The sequence below is a fragment of the Bombyx mori genome, chromosome 9, assembly GCF_030269925.1.
Source record: "Bombyx mori chromosome 9, ASM3026992v2".
NCBI lineage: Eukaryota > Metazoa > Arthropoda > Insecta > Lepidoptera > Bombycidae > Bombyx > Bombyx mori.
This window is the reverse complement of record NC_085115.1, coordinates 9,047,341-9,064,496: the sequence shown is the minus strand read 5'-3', so window position 1 is coordinate 9,064,496 and position 17,156 is coordinate 9,047,341. Positions and strand designations below refer to the sequence as shown.

The window sequence follows — 17,156 nt, the reverse complement described above, 5'->3', positions numbered from 1 at the left end:
TTTCTTAATTGAGGGTAACTAACCGCTTTAAAGACACAACAAGATGGCGTTATAAAAAAAAAACCGAGCAAAGCTTGGCCATCGTCTAGTTTCGTTTTTATGTATGGAAAACGCGGTTGCTTCTTTTATTATAATATGATGCGTAGCGCGCATCTCTTTGTGTGCTGTTCTTAGGTAGTTTCACAGGCTTGCACTTTTGATGCTTAGTTTTCTATCCGCTTGAAACGTATAAAATTTCAAACGTTTTCAATCGTGTTTCATTTTCACCAATTTTGGTTCGGTATTTATCAAATAAAATAAATGACATAAAAAACATTCGCAACGAAAACCGTGTTTTTGTTTTCGCTTGTGATTTTGGAGCTCTATCATTATTTCTGAGAAGACTTTCTATTGCTTTTGTATAGATCGGTTACCCTCTTTTTGCAGATCTATGTGACTCATGATGTCAATACAATAGCAGTCATCTAGAGGGTATATATACACAGTGCCAAATCATTTTGAGATTTAGGACAGTAAAATAATGCACCTGTAAATTGTATTGAATTTAAAATTACACTTTTAAAGCCCGAGTTATGCCCTAATTGTGGTTCACGTTCATTTACATAAAGTGCTTTTGTATCAAGTTTTTTTGTGTAACCAATTTAGGGCAGGATACCGTGATGCGTTAATTTGCCGAGAGAGCAATTCGAAACGGGGACATCGCGCGCTCTCCAAGCAGATGAGCGCGTTGACCCATTTTATACGTAACGTGGTTTGGTGCGTGGAGGAATCGTTGATGTAGTAGCAGAGTCCCGAGGCCCTTGCGGCGCTTCACTGATGAGTTCGGATCTGTGTCAGGGTCCTCCCCCGCGCGAACCTTGCGCCCTTCTTGCCTATACACCGCCCACCGACAGCCTCGGCATCTGTTGACCCGTAAAACTTGTGCGTTTGTATTACCTTACCTTTCTTACGTCTAGTTAATGTCAAGGGAATGATTGTTCTAATTTCCTCTTTTATTTAATCACAACAGAGGTCAGCTCAAAACGATTATGCCTATGGCATATGGTGTTTGAATAATGTTCATTTAACCATTAATTTATTAAACTGAATTAGTGTGAAGAACGTGCTTTTTTCTTTATGTTTAACGATTTGTCTTTGGCAATCCGAATCTTGACAGGTGACATTGACTAGACTTTTCCAAAATGTAGTTGTAGCTACTTTTTGCTTTGGAATTAAGCTTTCTGTAAATGAAATTTATACTCTCTGTTTCTCATTTTGCTTCAGACCAAATGGTCTTGATTGAAAAAAAATTAATTCTAATCACTAAAATATGAATAGAATAATTACTAGAGCTAATAATAGAATAGACAATTAAGACGATCGGTAAATAATGATCCGTGGCTAACCATATTATAATTATCTAAAGAATAAAAATCTCGCTTTTGTTTCCATCCTACTATTTAGGGTCGATAGCTATCTATACCACAAGCCAGACGTTCATAGAAACGATGGAACTGGATTTGGCAAAGCAGGATTGGAACTACCGAGAGGGATAGTGGTAGAATATAAGATGTTGATACGGTTACCATTACTCAGATGATATACTCGTCCTAGTATTAACTAGGACCTGTATTGCTTACGTGACAGTAATCTGGCACATAACATGAAATATTAACGATAAAATTATTAAATCGTGGCACACATGAAGCCTTTTTACTATACTCTTAACGAAACTGAGATGGAGGTCACTTATTTTGGGACGATGCATACTTGACCAAGTTTTTCTTATTCATAGTAACGTAATATTTCTCACTCGACGTCTTAGGGACATTGGATCGTTCGGATGCCGACCTTTCTAATTTTAAAGCAGGGATTAGGAGTTTTTATTCCAAGGTGTAGGTAATTAGTAGAAACGCAATAGACTAAATCTAACAATTTATATTAATGTAAATTGACTGAAACAGGTAAAAATGTTTCGTTTCAGTTTAGTCGGCGGTCGTCGTAATGAATAATAATAAGCTTCAGTTTAGCGATTGAGTGGTGACCGACCTTTGCAGCTGCGTCACCTTCGTGGTAGTAGACGGCAGAGTTGGCATTGTCGCCTCGACGCCAATAGGAAGCAACGCGGCCGCAGATCGCTATTGGGCTTAAGGCCGTTTTCAATGCACCATCTTTTACCTTGTGCTCCTTACCGCGTCGTGACCCAAAACTTGTCTCTCTGAACGTGGCTGAACACCCACTTCCAATAGAATTAAAAGTTTTGATATCGTAGGCACTTTTCAGATTATCAGGACGGGTACCGGCTAAGGCGAACTTTCGGTGCGCAATATTCGGTTCTGTGGGTTCAATTCCCCAGCGTTAAAATAAAAGGCCCTTTTAAAATCCAAACTCATTGCATTTCGAATATTAAGGTTTTAAAATGTTGACAATATGCCTTCAACGTCTAACACAATGGGGCTCTGCTCTCTTGCAGGTTTATCAACACAAATACTTTCATCACACTGTCTATTAGAATTAAGGTTAAAGCTTCAGCATTGTCTAGTCAGACCGTGTTCTTATTTGCCATATAGGTCAAATTCATTTACGGCTTCTGTTTTCTTCTCGTTGAATAATTTTCATATCAATTACGTCGGATGATTTTACGATGTTACTCGTTATGTTAGATTTACTACAACCATCAAATTTATCACAGAACAGAACAAGATGTAATGAATACACAGTAAGCACTCTTGTATATTTCCTAGTTTTAACACTTTTCAAAACTGTTGCTTTCGATAAAACATGTATATTATTTTGGTGGTTAAAGTATAAGAATTATTGGAAAAAGCTTACGTCCCGGCATAATCATAATAACTTTACACATCGTGAAGATGTAGGAAAGTAGAACGGGGGCGTCAAATTCAAGGTTACGAACGTAGCTGAACAAATTTATTTTGTACGGCCAAATTTGGCATTAACTTCAATATTGAGTTACCTTGAAAATAACATATGTCATTTAAGGAACAATGCGAAAATGTGGACAAACATTCATTTTCTATATACATTTTTTTATTTATTCAATAACTTTAACGCGTGTAAAATTATGAGCAATAGTTATTGTAAATTTTACGAATACCCTCTTTAATTTAAAAAAAAAAAAACAATTTCAAGACTAATATGTAGTATTTATTGTCTAAGGCATAATTTTCTTCTCTGATTTATTAATTTTTTAATGCTTAGATGGACGAACGAGCTCTCGGTCCAAATGTGCGGTTACGATGAGACATGAGGTCGAAGTCTCAATTGTTTTACATAAGGGCTGTCACACCCTTCAACTCGGAACGCATAAGTGCTTGGCGGCAGAAATAACCAGGAAATTTTTTAAAAATTAGTTGTTCTCTTTAATGAATCATGAATAAAAACCTTTGTCGCTTATGCTCAGTGTAATGCAACCGTTAATAAGCTACGAGCTATAATAATTGAGTCGACTATTATCAAAGCCGGCAATGTGACTTTTGGACAATTATTGGTAAATCAGAAAAACGAATTATTGACTTTGTATTCCATTGGCAGTCACAAAACTCTTCTGAACGACATCTTAGATAAATAACAGGTTAAGTATTAACCTTTATTTAATGCAGGTTTTGAACCGTATTCTTTGAAGGAGACGATTATATTCAAATCAATCTGTATTGACATATCAATAACATTTTTTTGTCCAAATGCACAGATTGCCACCTTTGATAATAGACGACTCAATTAGCCGATGAACTTGCAAACGCAACAACACGTTCAGGCATAAACGTTTTGCAATTTCGGATGTTTTCTATAGTTTCTTTTAAACGTTTCTCAATACTTACACGTTTCGCATACGAAGACTGAAAGTGTACGTCCGCCTGGTTGTGCGCGCGGCCTCAACCGAGTTTTGTCGATGCTTTCTCGAGCGTCGAACCAGGTCGCGTTCTCGATGCCTCGTGCTGAGCTGACTGGCTGGTACCGAGTGCCGACCATTGCCAGTTACCACCACTAACCGACTCGCTCAGCTTGACACACACACACACACACAACCTCAACAACGCAATGTACACCCACTATGTTTGAGATGTATTGTGTCAGGGCTAGTTTCAAGTTAATGATTCAAGTAACAGACAGCCGATACAGTGAACGTCGCTGGTAACTGTATCTATCTGTTATATACTTCAATAATGTTATTATTTTTTAATTAAACGTATATAAGTACCTCTATGACTGTTTATTTTGACCATTCTGAATGATTATCATAATATGTAAATTTTTTAAATAAATTAAAAGAAGGAAATGCGTCATAATACAGACCCTCAGAATGTTCTTGCATTAATGCGATCGACAGTGACGACGACCCTCAGAATGTAGGAAGTGGGGTCATATAATTTATATTAGGCTGAAGTCAAGGTCTCGCCAATCATTTTGGCCATCTAGTAATTCATATATCAATAAAAGTCTAGGTTGAACGCGTACGACCTTTTTAATAGAGTCGGTAACAGAAATAATAAACTTTGTGTATAACATTAAAGAGATAATAGTGAAATATAATCACATATTTAAATGACACGTATACGAAAAGTTAGACGCAGCTATCAGATTCGTACGCTTAGGCTTAATACTCATGTTTGCATATTCATGGCAAAACAATGTAGAATCTGTTGCAGTAGGGCCGAGGTGGCACAGTTTCTTGTTTAAGTTATAAATCAGTCTGTCCTAGTTAGATTAGCGTACGATATTACACGGCGATTGATGATTCTGCTTTCCAATCGTTGCCAAATGATGAGTTTTCGAATTTTATTCTCGAGCAATCGTTGTAAAATTCTTGACAAAAACTAACCTAAATCGCCACTGCTCGGTTACAAAATCATGTTACCATCCATTATTTCGTTGGAAGATGGCATTAAAAATATATATTTAGAAGCTTAATTGAATTGAATTTTACTGGTGGTAGGACCTCTTGTGAGTCCGCACGGGTAGGTACCACCACCCTGCCTATTTCTGCCGTGAAGCAGTAATGCGTTTCGGTTTGAAGGGTGGGGCAGCTGTTGTAACTATACTTGAGATCTTAGAACTTATATCTCAAGGTGGGTAGCGCATTTACGTCGTAGATGTCTATGGGCTTCAGTAACTTAACACCAGGTGGGCTGTGAGCTTGTCCGCCCATCTAAGCAACAACAAAAAAACATGTTTCCTAGGAGATAACAAAAAAAAACACGCGATATAGATAATAAAATGTTTAACGGTTTACCGCTTTGGCCAGCAATGTTCGCAGTTTCTGAATTGGCCGTTCGTCCGTCCTCGGCCTCGCTCATACGCTTCCGCATCGCAACTTATCCTCGTTGAATATCGCCCATGATAATGTTTTATTGAAAAAAAAGATGTGTAGTGTCGTGGGACGCCGTATAGGAACGAAGTTCCTTATTATAAAAATATTAATTTTAAGTTCTATTCGAGGTATAAAGAAAATAATTATTCGGGTATACATTTTAAATTGTGATTTTTTATTGATAAAAAAAAAACTACTTTACAAAGTTATCAACTTTATTTTAATCACAATGAATTATAAAAAATATATAATAATAATATACAAAGAAATAGCTATTTATATGAATAATAATAATTAAGCCTAATTATGTTCTATCATAGAAATAATAATAACCGTCATCACGTAGACTATACATTAGACACTATATAACCATCATACTAAGACTATGTATAAATAATTAAAGTCTTACGTTACGGACGTTTTTTCCCGGTTAGGGTACTCCTCCGCATCGTTCCATAAGAAACTTCGTTCAAAAAAAAGAAACATTGCTCCTAACATAAATACCCTTAAATTCGTGTGAAGCAAAACTGTACTTTAACGAAATTTTTGGTTTCCTTTCTAGGTATAATCAGCAAACCGCGCGCTCCTCTTGGTTGAAGTACGTAACATTTTATTATTATTTAGTATCTCTTACTTGACAATTTGTATTCTTAAAAATGTATGAATTTTATATCTACCATTACATACTTGTAACATTTAAGATGTATCTAGTTTTTACCCTGAAGCTGTAAATAGCTGATGTCTGGTTAATGAATATAGAGGAAACACTAAAAGATCAACTCCACCTTGATATTCATTGAGTAGTTGAGTGTGAGCAGTTTTGCTAATATTGTTGATTTTATTGGCCACGTGCGAACAGGTAGGCGTGAATAAGTCTACGTCACAACACCGGCCTATGAAGGTCGTGACGTAACGTTTTAGTCTCACCATTATTTAGTTTGTCGATACGCGATACATCGCTCGATTCCCGACGAGGCCGAACGTTCTATTACTCGACAGTTGAGGTTATATATACGATTTTATAATTCTGTCTCGTTTCGTCTAACAATAACCTGATTTACAACCAGGAAACGTTAATATATAATGGCGCTGCGTCGTTGTCGTTACGCGAACGGGTCGGCCTTAACATTTGGTATCTCGGACCTTACGTAAATTTTAATTTTGTTTTTCAATTCAAATCTTTGTAAATACATATGTACCTACTTCATGATTCGGTACATAATATGTTACAGAACAGATGAGCTTCCGTATAGATTTTTAGAAAAATTTGAAACACCGCCAAGACAATGTAATTTAGGAATTTCAAATATTCTAAATCGAACTGCAACTTCGAAACTTTATGTAACCAAACTAATATTTCTAAGATTAAATGTAAGAATAGAACTGATTTGTATTCAAAAATGTATAATGTATGCTATATATTGACTGAATATACTCGTAGTGGCAGCTTATTGATTATTATTATTATTTTATCTTTCAATGTCACACACTGATATGAAGGATAGATACTTAATGTGTTCACGTTTTTTTTTTGTTTCATAAGTTTGTCATTCTGCTAATCAACACTCGCTATCATTTCCTGATGATAAAAGCATACTTGTTCATATATTTGAAGTGAAAATTGTTTTATATCGCTCGATTCTCACATGTCTACATTTTACACTACCTAAACATATATTAATACAAAAATTATACATTACATACGAATAGTACTCTGCGGATCACACGCTTAATTCAGAACGATCAAATGTAATTTATTATAAAAAAAAGGTATGATGCTAAGTGTTATTTCAATGCTTAAAAGGTATATTAGTGTGAAATTTCGTCTAAATCCATTAACCGATGTTTGCGTGCTTAAGTAAAATCGGTATTGACAAATTAATCTAGTCTATCCACTAAACCATAAGAAACGCGCAAAATATATTTTTGTTCAAAAAAAAAACTCGGCATTTATGTTTTTGTAGACTTGATTCGGAAAGTTAAAGAGAGGTAACATAAAATTACCAGCTTTAAAATTTCAAGTTAGGTTATAGCGTGTAGTTTACCTTAATTTAAATTTGATTGCTATCTTTTTAGGTTTACGCTTTCAAACATACAAACACTTAAAATATAATACAACCGCATTTTGCCATAACGTGGCATCGTTATAACTTTAAACATTTATGAACCTTGTTGCTACTTGCTGAACATTTCAAATCATATGAAATATTAAATAGGGAGCGGATTAACAATAACACTTCTTCAATCAGCGGAATTTGATAGCCATTGACCCTCGACAGGTAGCGTTCGCGTCAGAGTCACATTTCACAATGACTTCAGACTACTTAGAATCTTGAACACGTTAGAGTTGTTTTTAAAGTCTTTATTTTGTTTGTGAAATATAAAAAAAACATCGTGAGAGAGCTGCCTTCGTTAAGGTTTTGTAGAGAAATCAACTTATAATTTAATAATTTCATCATTCTACTTGCTTTATATTTATAAGCTTTAAAATTATTGATAAATGTTATTAGTAGTATTAATATGCTCTACGCAATGAACTGAAAGCACCCCCGCTATCTCTTGTGCTATCTTTTACAACTATTATAATGGTGTGATCACCTGTCCGCAATGCGCACGAACGTTTAGGAATAAGATCGACTATGTTAGCCACACATGAGCCTATCGTGACAATCAGAAATGGACCATACCCGATCCTATGGACCGAATGGTAAACAGTCTACGTCACCCAAAACACGTCATTACGGATTCTCCCGATCAATTAACGGTGCTTTTAGATACTTCAAGCACCAGTCACCGTCCTCACCGAACCTGTCGCTTGCGACGAAGAGCTCGACAAGTAAATTAACCCATAGACACAGTTCATTGAGTTTCTCGCCGGATCTTCTCAGTGGTTGTGTTTCCGATCCGGTGGTAGATTCTGCGAAGCGCTGCTCATGCTAGGGCCAGTGTTAGCAACACTCCGGTTTGAGCCCCGTGAGCTCACCTACACGTCAAGGCAAAGCTGAAATAGCTTCTCAAGGCTATCAGCATACTAAGGAGAGTAATAGTAAATAGTACTAGTACTAGTACTAATGACAATTTTATTTTATTGGAATCGGTTTATTTGTCTCCTAGTCATGTATTCATGTGATAAAACACGTATAGATTAAATAGCGAGGCGTCGCGGTCACCTTGCGCGTCCCCATCTCGGACGAATAGAGGTGGTGCGATCAGTTCCGCGTTCATTAAAATCGACCCAACCGCGAATATATTCACGCGAATTCAGCATAATATCGTTTGCTGTTAATTCGATGTGACACTGTTTGATTGTTCGATGAATGTATGTATCTGTTTTTTATTAGGACAGTATGTGTTACGAATTTGTGATCCTCTGACTTGGGATTGTTACGTATAAAATATATACAAATTAAACAATCAACATGTTAGTATTTTTTACCTCTAGTAAAGTTTGTGATGATGATGTCATAAGGTATTAAGACAAGGCCAAAAAAAAACAATACTAAGGACACCAATTAATGACAAAGGAACTATTTCATAGTGCAAACTATTAAACAACCTGGTATACTGTTATGTGATATTATCAATATAAAATAGGTTGTACTTGAATAAAACATTATTTATAAGCTCGGTAAACAATGCGAAGTGCGTCTCGAACCCGTAACAGCGCCAACGTCAATATGCAAACTGCATTGCATTTTAGAGCTTATTGTCAGAGGCAAATGGCTGAAAAACTCTACAGTGAGCTCGCAGCAAGACTCTCCTTCCAACAGTTCCAACCCTTATATACTTTGCTGTATTGATGTCCCTGCATTTTGCATTGTCTCTTTCTTTCATGTGCTGTTTCTCTTTCCGTTACCTGAGTTCGGAGCGAATAAAGGTTATATTATAAATACGTATTGTTTTAACGATAACCTCGTCGTGTGCTTTCATTTTCTAAGTGGAGGGGCTTGGGTTAACCTAACCACATCCAAACTAATTTGCATTTGAATAATATTCCTGTGTTGCAAACGATGTATCGAAGGACACTTCAGAATATGTATCTTTGATTCGACATTGAGTTGTAAATGCTATATTTACGGCGGAGTATGAAACGATGACGGTTGCCGCAGCCTTGACTACATCATGTGTTTGATTATTCCACACGTCACACCTAGCAATTTGCGAACTTTGTACGTTTTACATCTCGCATTTCGCTATTTTTGTAAGGCCTTCTTGAAAAATGTTATATAATATAATGATTGTAATATGGTACTATGTTCAAATTACATCAAAAGACACATTCTGTTATCACGTAATTTTACTAGAAATAATCATATTTTGATCTTTTAAATTTCAAATCAAGTGTTCGATTTTGATATTGCCGTTTTAATGTAATACATAGTCTGATAAAAATGTATTTTTCTTAGAAACTTTTACATATAATTGTGAAAAGTACGCATTGTACGCATATACATATAGCGTTATGACTAATAAAATATTACATATGTACAACAAGGCGTTATTGTACTCAACGACACAACAAGATAAGGGTGAACTCGTTTGTAAGAATCTTTTATCGTTAGGAACGTTTCTGAAATACAACAACCTTATTAGTTATAAAGAACTTTAAAAAAAAAAACGTATTGTTCAATATTGCCAATATGATACGACTACAATATGTAACTATTTAAATAGTTTCAACTGTTTAGTTTGCATTACATTAGAATTATTAATGTTTTATACCAGGAAAATACATAAATAAAACCAATGTATGAGACGAAATTACATTACTGTGATCAGAACGGACATGTTTATTTTAGATCGTAATTTAGGTGTTTCGTGTCGGCTAGGTTAATCATTTAGGTAACCTCGCCCTCCATAATTCCATATAAAAGTTGCGTCATCACCGGACGTGATACAATACGTCTGTTATTAATATGTCCAACAGACTGAATTGTTGAATGTCGTCGTTTACTAGCTTCGTGCTCGCAAGAAGCGGCCTTCCAACAATTTAAGCCTCAATCAACCGACATGATATTCCCGGTGCAAGGAGCCGGTGTAATTGATGGAATCAAAATCATGCGGTCTTGATCGGAAGGTCAAGGAAGATGTTTTTTTTTTAAATTGAAAACGTTTTCGGTTGCAAAGGAGGCGTTATACGTTTGTTGACACAAAACTGGGTCCTCTGAAGGGCATCGAAAGCGTTTCAGAAAACGCGTTCTTATTGTTCACCGATCGATAGAGTTACAAATACGACTTCTTTAAAAATAAATTGGTGTTTTAGTATATTTGTATTTCTATAAATGCTGTGTTTCTGTGGAGAGCGTGCGTACCCATGCTAAGATTTTTCTATTTCTCTCTTAAAATTAACTTTTACTGTGGATATATTTTGTTGAAAAAGCTAAATAAATAAATTATTAATTTTTTGTTTGGAACACCTAAACTGTATTTTTTTATAGATTGGTTTTGTTTTGAGTATCACGAAAAAATCACTGTCCGTGTTCAATGAAATATTTACGTTGATAACAACCTTTCACGAAAGAAAAAAGTGATTTTTTTATCTCGCAACTCTCTAAATAGGGGTAAATGTTGAAGTGTGTGGAACATTTCTCATACGAACACTTTTTCACAATCATACGCAGCCAATGTGAATTCCGATGTTTGTCTTCATAGCATCTATTACAAATTAATTGCAGATGGAACCGCAGTACATCTTACACAACAACATATATTTAATTTAAGTACCTTACTTTTACAACACTATATAAATACAACACTAAAATAATAATATTAGAATTGTAAAGCGTTTTAAAATTATACGCGCGGCATAAAATTATATATTAAATTAACACTAACAATTCTGTTTTCTGCAACTGTGAAATTCATTGACTCGTAATATTTCTGTTGTCCACATAAATAATTGCAGTCAACACTGTTGTCAATAAAATTGACATTAGGATTACAAACAACAAGGCTGAGATATCGTAGTACTGTATTATTGCGATAAACAAACCGTCCTTCAGATCCCAGTCGAGGACCCAATAATGTCGGGTCGTCCTCAGGGCGTCTGAGTCACATCACGCAGTCATCGTTAAGAGGGCAATGCTCACTTAGTTACTCCCCACTCTGTTAACGCGGTGCACCAACCACAACTACCATTTTCTGAAATAAAGTCACATGCGTATCAGGACGCTCATTGTTTGAACGTCCTTATTCCGATTCAATTGTTTCGCCAAGTGCGACCGGTATTATTATTGATTGCAAATTTATGGCATCGTATGTTATTGTCAACCGTTTCAGGGTGCCATATCAATAAAACATTACAATAATTAGATACAATATACATATGACATTGTATTTTGAATCAGACAATTTCAATAACATCAGATAATAAGGTGACCGTTCGTTGGAACGTTAACGTGTTCGGTTTAAAATTCATTCACCATTTTGTATGTGAATTAGCGTTTAAAGCAGTAAAAACATGCGCCCAGCAAAACACATTTAATTTTGATTTCCAATGAAAGGTTAACCGCCTGTATCTTTATGACTGGTTATGGTTTGGAAGTGTACCGCAGAGCATCGTGATGTGGTGATACTAAACGCGGAGGACTTATATATAGAAGACGATGCGAGTAGGTCGGATGACATCTATAATAAGATCACGGGAGACCGATGATACGTGCGACGTAGATTGCCCAACGTTCACGGGTTGTTGACTTCGCCTACCTTTCACTTGTATTTGTATTAAAATTGAATACCAATTGACTGTGTGATAAACAGTCGGGGCGATCGAAGTTTACCTAAAAATAGTTTCATTTCTAAACAATATATTTAGAACGTATCGAATAATTGGACGTAAGATGTAATTAAATTGTGCCGAAGCCTAAGCTCTCATAAAAACCGATTTACGATATTGTATCAAATAATTCGGAACAACCAAAGAAGTAAAAAGTATACTTTTTAGTGGGCCTACCTGCGGGTGGTCTGTCCTAAAGACGGGCCAATATCATTGCAACAATCTCCCTTTGTGAATTTTGGCGTGACGAATGTTCAAGTCAACAGAAAACATGGGTATTAGTCATGTTGAACGATTACAGTTGACGCTCTTTTGAACCTTAATTTATTTAGGTCATAAAGAAACAGATGAGTTGATATGATTCACCTATTGTTAATCGCTATAGGAGCGGTTAACGTAGACCGAATGTAGGTCGGTCGGACCGCTCTATTTGCTACAGTGGCAAATTGTGGATCGACCTCGGGCAAATCGTTACGCGTACGGTATCTTATCTAAAAGAGAATGCGAAAAGTTAACCATTAAAATTAAATAGACACAATACATAAAGTAGCTGCGGTACAGTTGATGTTATGGTAAAAATAATTCTAGGTAATACAAATTGGTTTTACAGTTGATTGTCAGACAATCATAACACCAATGTGATTTATCTTTCTTTTAACTTATTTACCTATTAGTTCCAGTTAATACAACGTTCTTCCTTGAGTTCTTTGATGCTCGTTTAGTCAGTCGACATTTTCTGGGTCGTGCCGATTAATTCACTTACCCTACTTTTATTTAGTGCTATGACACTTTTTGTTTGACATACATAGTTTCATTACCCAAATACAATTTCAGTAATCTTCAGTTAAGCTTATTTCTGTTTAGCCCCGATATTTTTACATTGGGCTGATTTCGTTTCGACGTAATCGGTTTGCACAAATAGATTCTCTCACGCTTTTTGACATTAAAACCTTGCATTTGACATTATTTTGTTCTTATTTTGTTTTACTAAATTACTAATTAAAACGGCTAATGACAAAATGTCTCACTTTATTGTCTTCATGTTTAACATATTGTGCTAAATCGAACACTATTTCATATTCTCATGTCAGGGTAAGTTCGTAACAATTGTTGAATTATACAGTGCTTAATAAACCACAGACCGCTGTAGCCACGGAGATAGGCGGTATGTGGACAGTGGGTAATGCGGTAAACAAGACGTAACTATCACTATGAAGTCGTCACTACTATTTGAGGACGTCAGCGCAAAAGTGGCCTAACCTACGATTCATATTCGTGCTTATGTATTGTAATTTACTTAAAACATAATAAATTTTGATGCAAAATCGTCCTATCCCTAGTTTTATCCATAGATAATAGATGCCTTTGTAAACATCATTTTAGTGCGTATTTTTTTGCCTATGAAGTAAAGGTAAATTCGAACCTCATTATCTCCATACTAACGGTGGTAAGCTTAGGCCACTTTTGCGCTGACGGCCTCATTTATGGTACCCATAGTGAGAAATAAAAATAACTGTCGTTCGTCGAATTAAATCCATGGCATATGGCCGTTTGGTGAGATACAATACGGTGCTCGTCCTTCTGAAAGCCCGGTTACAACCGCATGGGCCACAGCTTGCGTAGTCTGATTACACGTTGGTTCACAAAAACCGACCGCACGAGGGCCGTGAGCGGATGCAGCGCTGTGATGAAACTGACACAGATTCTAACGCGTATTTGGTAATCGAAATACAGTTCGTGAAAGTCTCGCAGGACGGCAATATCTCGCGCATTGTACATGTCCCACTTATGTGGTGCTCTCGACATTTTGTCGGCACCGAAACCCAAAAGCCGACGGATACTTATATGCCTAATTCTTCTTTCGCCGAGTCGTCATTGTTCGTTAACACAAGTACGGATATGTATGTAAATGTGTACGTGCATTTTGCGTATTGTTATGTGTTGTGTGCCAGATTTGGGGAGCGAAATTGCGATCTCTGATTGGCGTGTTACGACGACGTTGCTACATTTTCGCCTTGTATTCAACTCCATGAGAAGTTGCAGGTATTGCTTTACACCTACCAGGTCAATCGTTCGCGTATATGTACTAGATAATAAATTACAATATATAAGTAGGTAATGTGCACTGTACACACGCTACGTACGTGATTTGACGTCATTCAAAAGAATAATATAATTTCTCACTTCTCTATTATCCAAAGGCATCTAACAATAATTGTACGAGTAGCGTCATAAACCTTTTGTACAATTAGCGAACAACAATAAGATAATGTTCGATGCTGAAAGGGTTCATGGTTTTCCACATTTTTATAAGTATCGTGTATCCTACATACTACATATTTGAAGTAATTATCATTAAAAATTTGTCTTATTTCTGTTAAAGTTTATTGATCGCCCTTATGTCATATAAATACTGCTTAAATAGCTTTCTAACAAAATCAAATTTGAGATTTAATTATCACTTGATTCGCACGTTTTTTTGGTATATTTACTCCTGACTCGCACTCGACAGGGACTTGTGTCTATGATCTATGGCTATCTTGGGATAATTATGTGTGCTGGTAGCATACTATTGACATTAGCAAGTGTATAGCTAAATTGTGGCGCGTCCATCGAAACTGTAACCATTTTGGTTTACTTATTAATTACGGGCAGACTAGTCATATACCTATATGAACCGCTGTATAATCTCGGAATAAAAAGTGCAATACATGCAGCGGAAAACAAAACAGTGCACATCAACTATTTCAGTATTTTACGGGTAGAAAGCACACTGAAATCTGCGAAGGCACGTATGCAATCTAAACATTGCTGATGATCTAGTCTGTAGTATTGTGAGGAGAATAAACATATCTGCAAATACTGTGTCACTGCGACGCCTCAGACAACAAAAGCCACTGTCCTCGGAGAGCACAAAGCAGTCCAGTTATGCTGGATTTGGGTTCGGTTAAAAAAATCAGATATCTGTGAAAGTCACAATGGATCGATGTAGGTCGCAGTGACGGTTTATAGTTCAATCACGCGTTGTGGGCAATAACAATAATAAGCTTTAATAATGAGGCAGTATAATGATTTATGGGAAAATGCGGGTTGCAACGTACGTAAGAAAATAAAAAGATACGAGTGGATTTTGACTCATGAGTATTTTGAGTCCGATCTTCAGTCGTTCCTTCCTTGCTATGTTGGGGGAGGCTTGAAGAGGGGAGAAATACATTTGAAATATATTTAAACTTTCTCAGCACCCATCTTATTTAGGACAAAGCATCTTGAATGGTCTGCGCTGTTAATGAATGATCAGTCTTAAACGGGCATGCAACTTCGATGACCTCGAGCTACTGTTAACACTCTGCTTTTCCGTTCATTGTAATTGTAGTATTGATTACCTTGTTTTACTTATTTATACTTACGTAGCTATTCTTTTTTTTTTTTTTTTTTTTTTTTTTTTTTTTTTTTTTTTTTTTTTTTTTTTTTTTTTATTGCCCTTGTAGGCAGACGAGCACACGGCCCACCTGATGGTGAGTGGTTACCGTTGCCCATGGACTTCAGCAATGCCAGGGGCAGAGCCAAGCCGCTGCCTACCGCTTAATACTCTCCACAAGCCTCGTTTGAAGAAGGACATGTCATAGCGCTCGGGAAACACCGTGGAGGGGAGCTCATTCCATAGCCGGATGGTACGTGGCAAAAAAGATCTCTGGAAACGCTATTCTCTTGTTCTTGGGTATACTGGCGATAAGAAGTGTTGAATTCTCACCAGTTTGTGTCGCCGTTTCGTCGAATTTCTACCACGAACCAATGAGGAGTTCCGATTGAAAGATCACTTAAGATCGTCGTCCACAAATTGATTATAAATATTCATTTGTTAGCTTAGTGGTGATTCATAATTATTACTTGCTCCAAATTTAGTCGTGGGACTTTTGAATAGTCTTTTAAATCTCTTCTAAGGCCCAGTAAGTAATTTATTCAGGAACGAAAATGTCGCTTTTATATTTCGTATTTTATTTTGTTCGCAACGTGTTCGACAGCAAAGGGGAGACTGTTTGTATAAGTTTATCGTCTGGTATAAGGTCAAATATCATTAAAAATTAAAAATACAATATGTATCTTTGTGCTCTCTGCTTACACAATGTTCGTTTGTAATGAGGACATTCGTAATGTCATCCAGTGTCGCCGCACCGGGCCACCAGCCACAACCACAAAACGCAGCCACCGACCTATTTCCTGTTGTTTTCATACAATTTATATGGACTCGCTGCACACGGTTGACGCCGGTGGCCGCCACACGTTAAATATAAAATGTATGAAAATAATTGAAAATATGCCGGTGCGTATATGCGGCATATAGTATATGCGGTAATATGGTGCATATGCGTTTTGTGGTTGTGGCCGGTGGCCCGTGTGCGGAGTGACCCTAAGGTGTTAATGCACTTTCCAGGCTCGGTTCGGGCAGCGAGTGCGTTGGCGGGTCGGGCGGCGGCGCGCCCTCTCCGCAGTCGGCGCGCGTCTCTTCGAACGGCGCTGGCGGGATGGCGGTGAGCCGCGTGCCCAGCCCGTTGCACGACGGAAACACGCCCGTCGCAGAAAACTGGTGCTTCACACAAGTAATGCCAACAAAAATTTACTTCGCTACACGCTTTATAATATGTTTTAACCTTTTTAGTTTTTTTTGGAACGAAGTTCCTTATGGGACGATGCGGAGGGGTACCCTAACCGGAAAAAAAACGTCCGTAACGTAAGATTTTTTCTATTTAGTTTGTTATCAACAGATGTCGCTGCGCGTAAATTCAACAATAACTGAATCGCGGTGACGAGATGTTACACAGTTGATAGACGTTCTCGTATTTCTCTTGCTAAATCACAACAGCGCAGTTCCGATTGCATCGCCATTCAGTCCGGACGCGTTTTTGCAAACAATTGTCGCTGCCGTCGCGAACGTGAGTCTCGAGTTGTCCAACATTGTCGTTGTCGCACCGATCGCGGCATTGTTGTGCATTCTTGACGCGCTGTCGCTGGCGTCGCGACCTTGAGTTGTAAAAACAGTTTGTACTTGAGTTGTGCACTCGAAACGCCAACTTC

General features: G+C 37.0%; 1 protein-coding gene across 11 annotated transcripts in view; it reads left to right on the top strand.

The window, feature by feature from the left end:
- The window catches only part of LOC101742384 (protein roadkill), a 72,263-nt gene that overhangs the window by 34,248 nt on the left and 20,859 nt on the right, over window positions 1–17,156 (top strand). For 5 of the 11 annotated variants that reach the window (XM_038012779.2, XM_038012785.2, XM_038012780.2 and 2 more), the window contains 2 exons: window positions 5,871–5,906; window positions 16,516–16,681. In XM_038012779.2, coding sequence (XP_037868707.1) covers window positions 5,871–5,906; window positions 16,516–16,681 — 202 coding nt within the window. Of the gene's footprint in view, window positions 1–5,870; window positions 5,907–16,515; window positions 16,682–17,156 lie in introns of those variants that run through there. The other 6 variants (XM_038012786.2, XM_038012783.2, XM_038012784.2 and 3 more) reach the window with 2 other exon arrangements.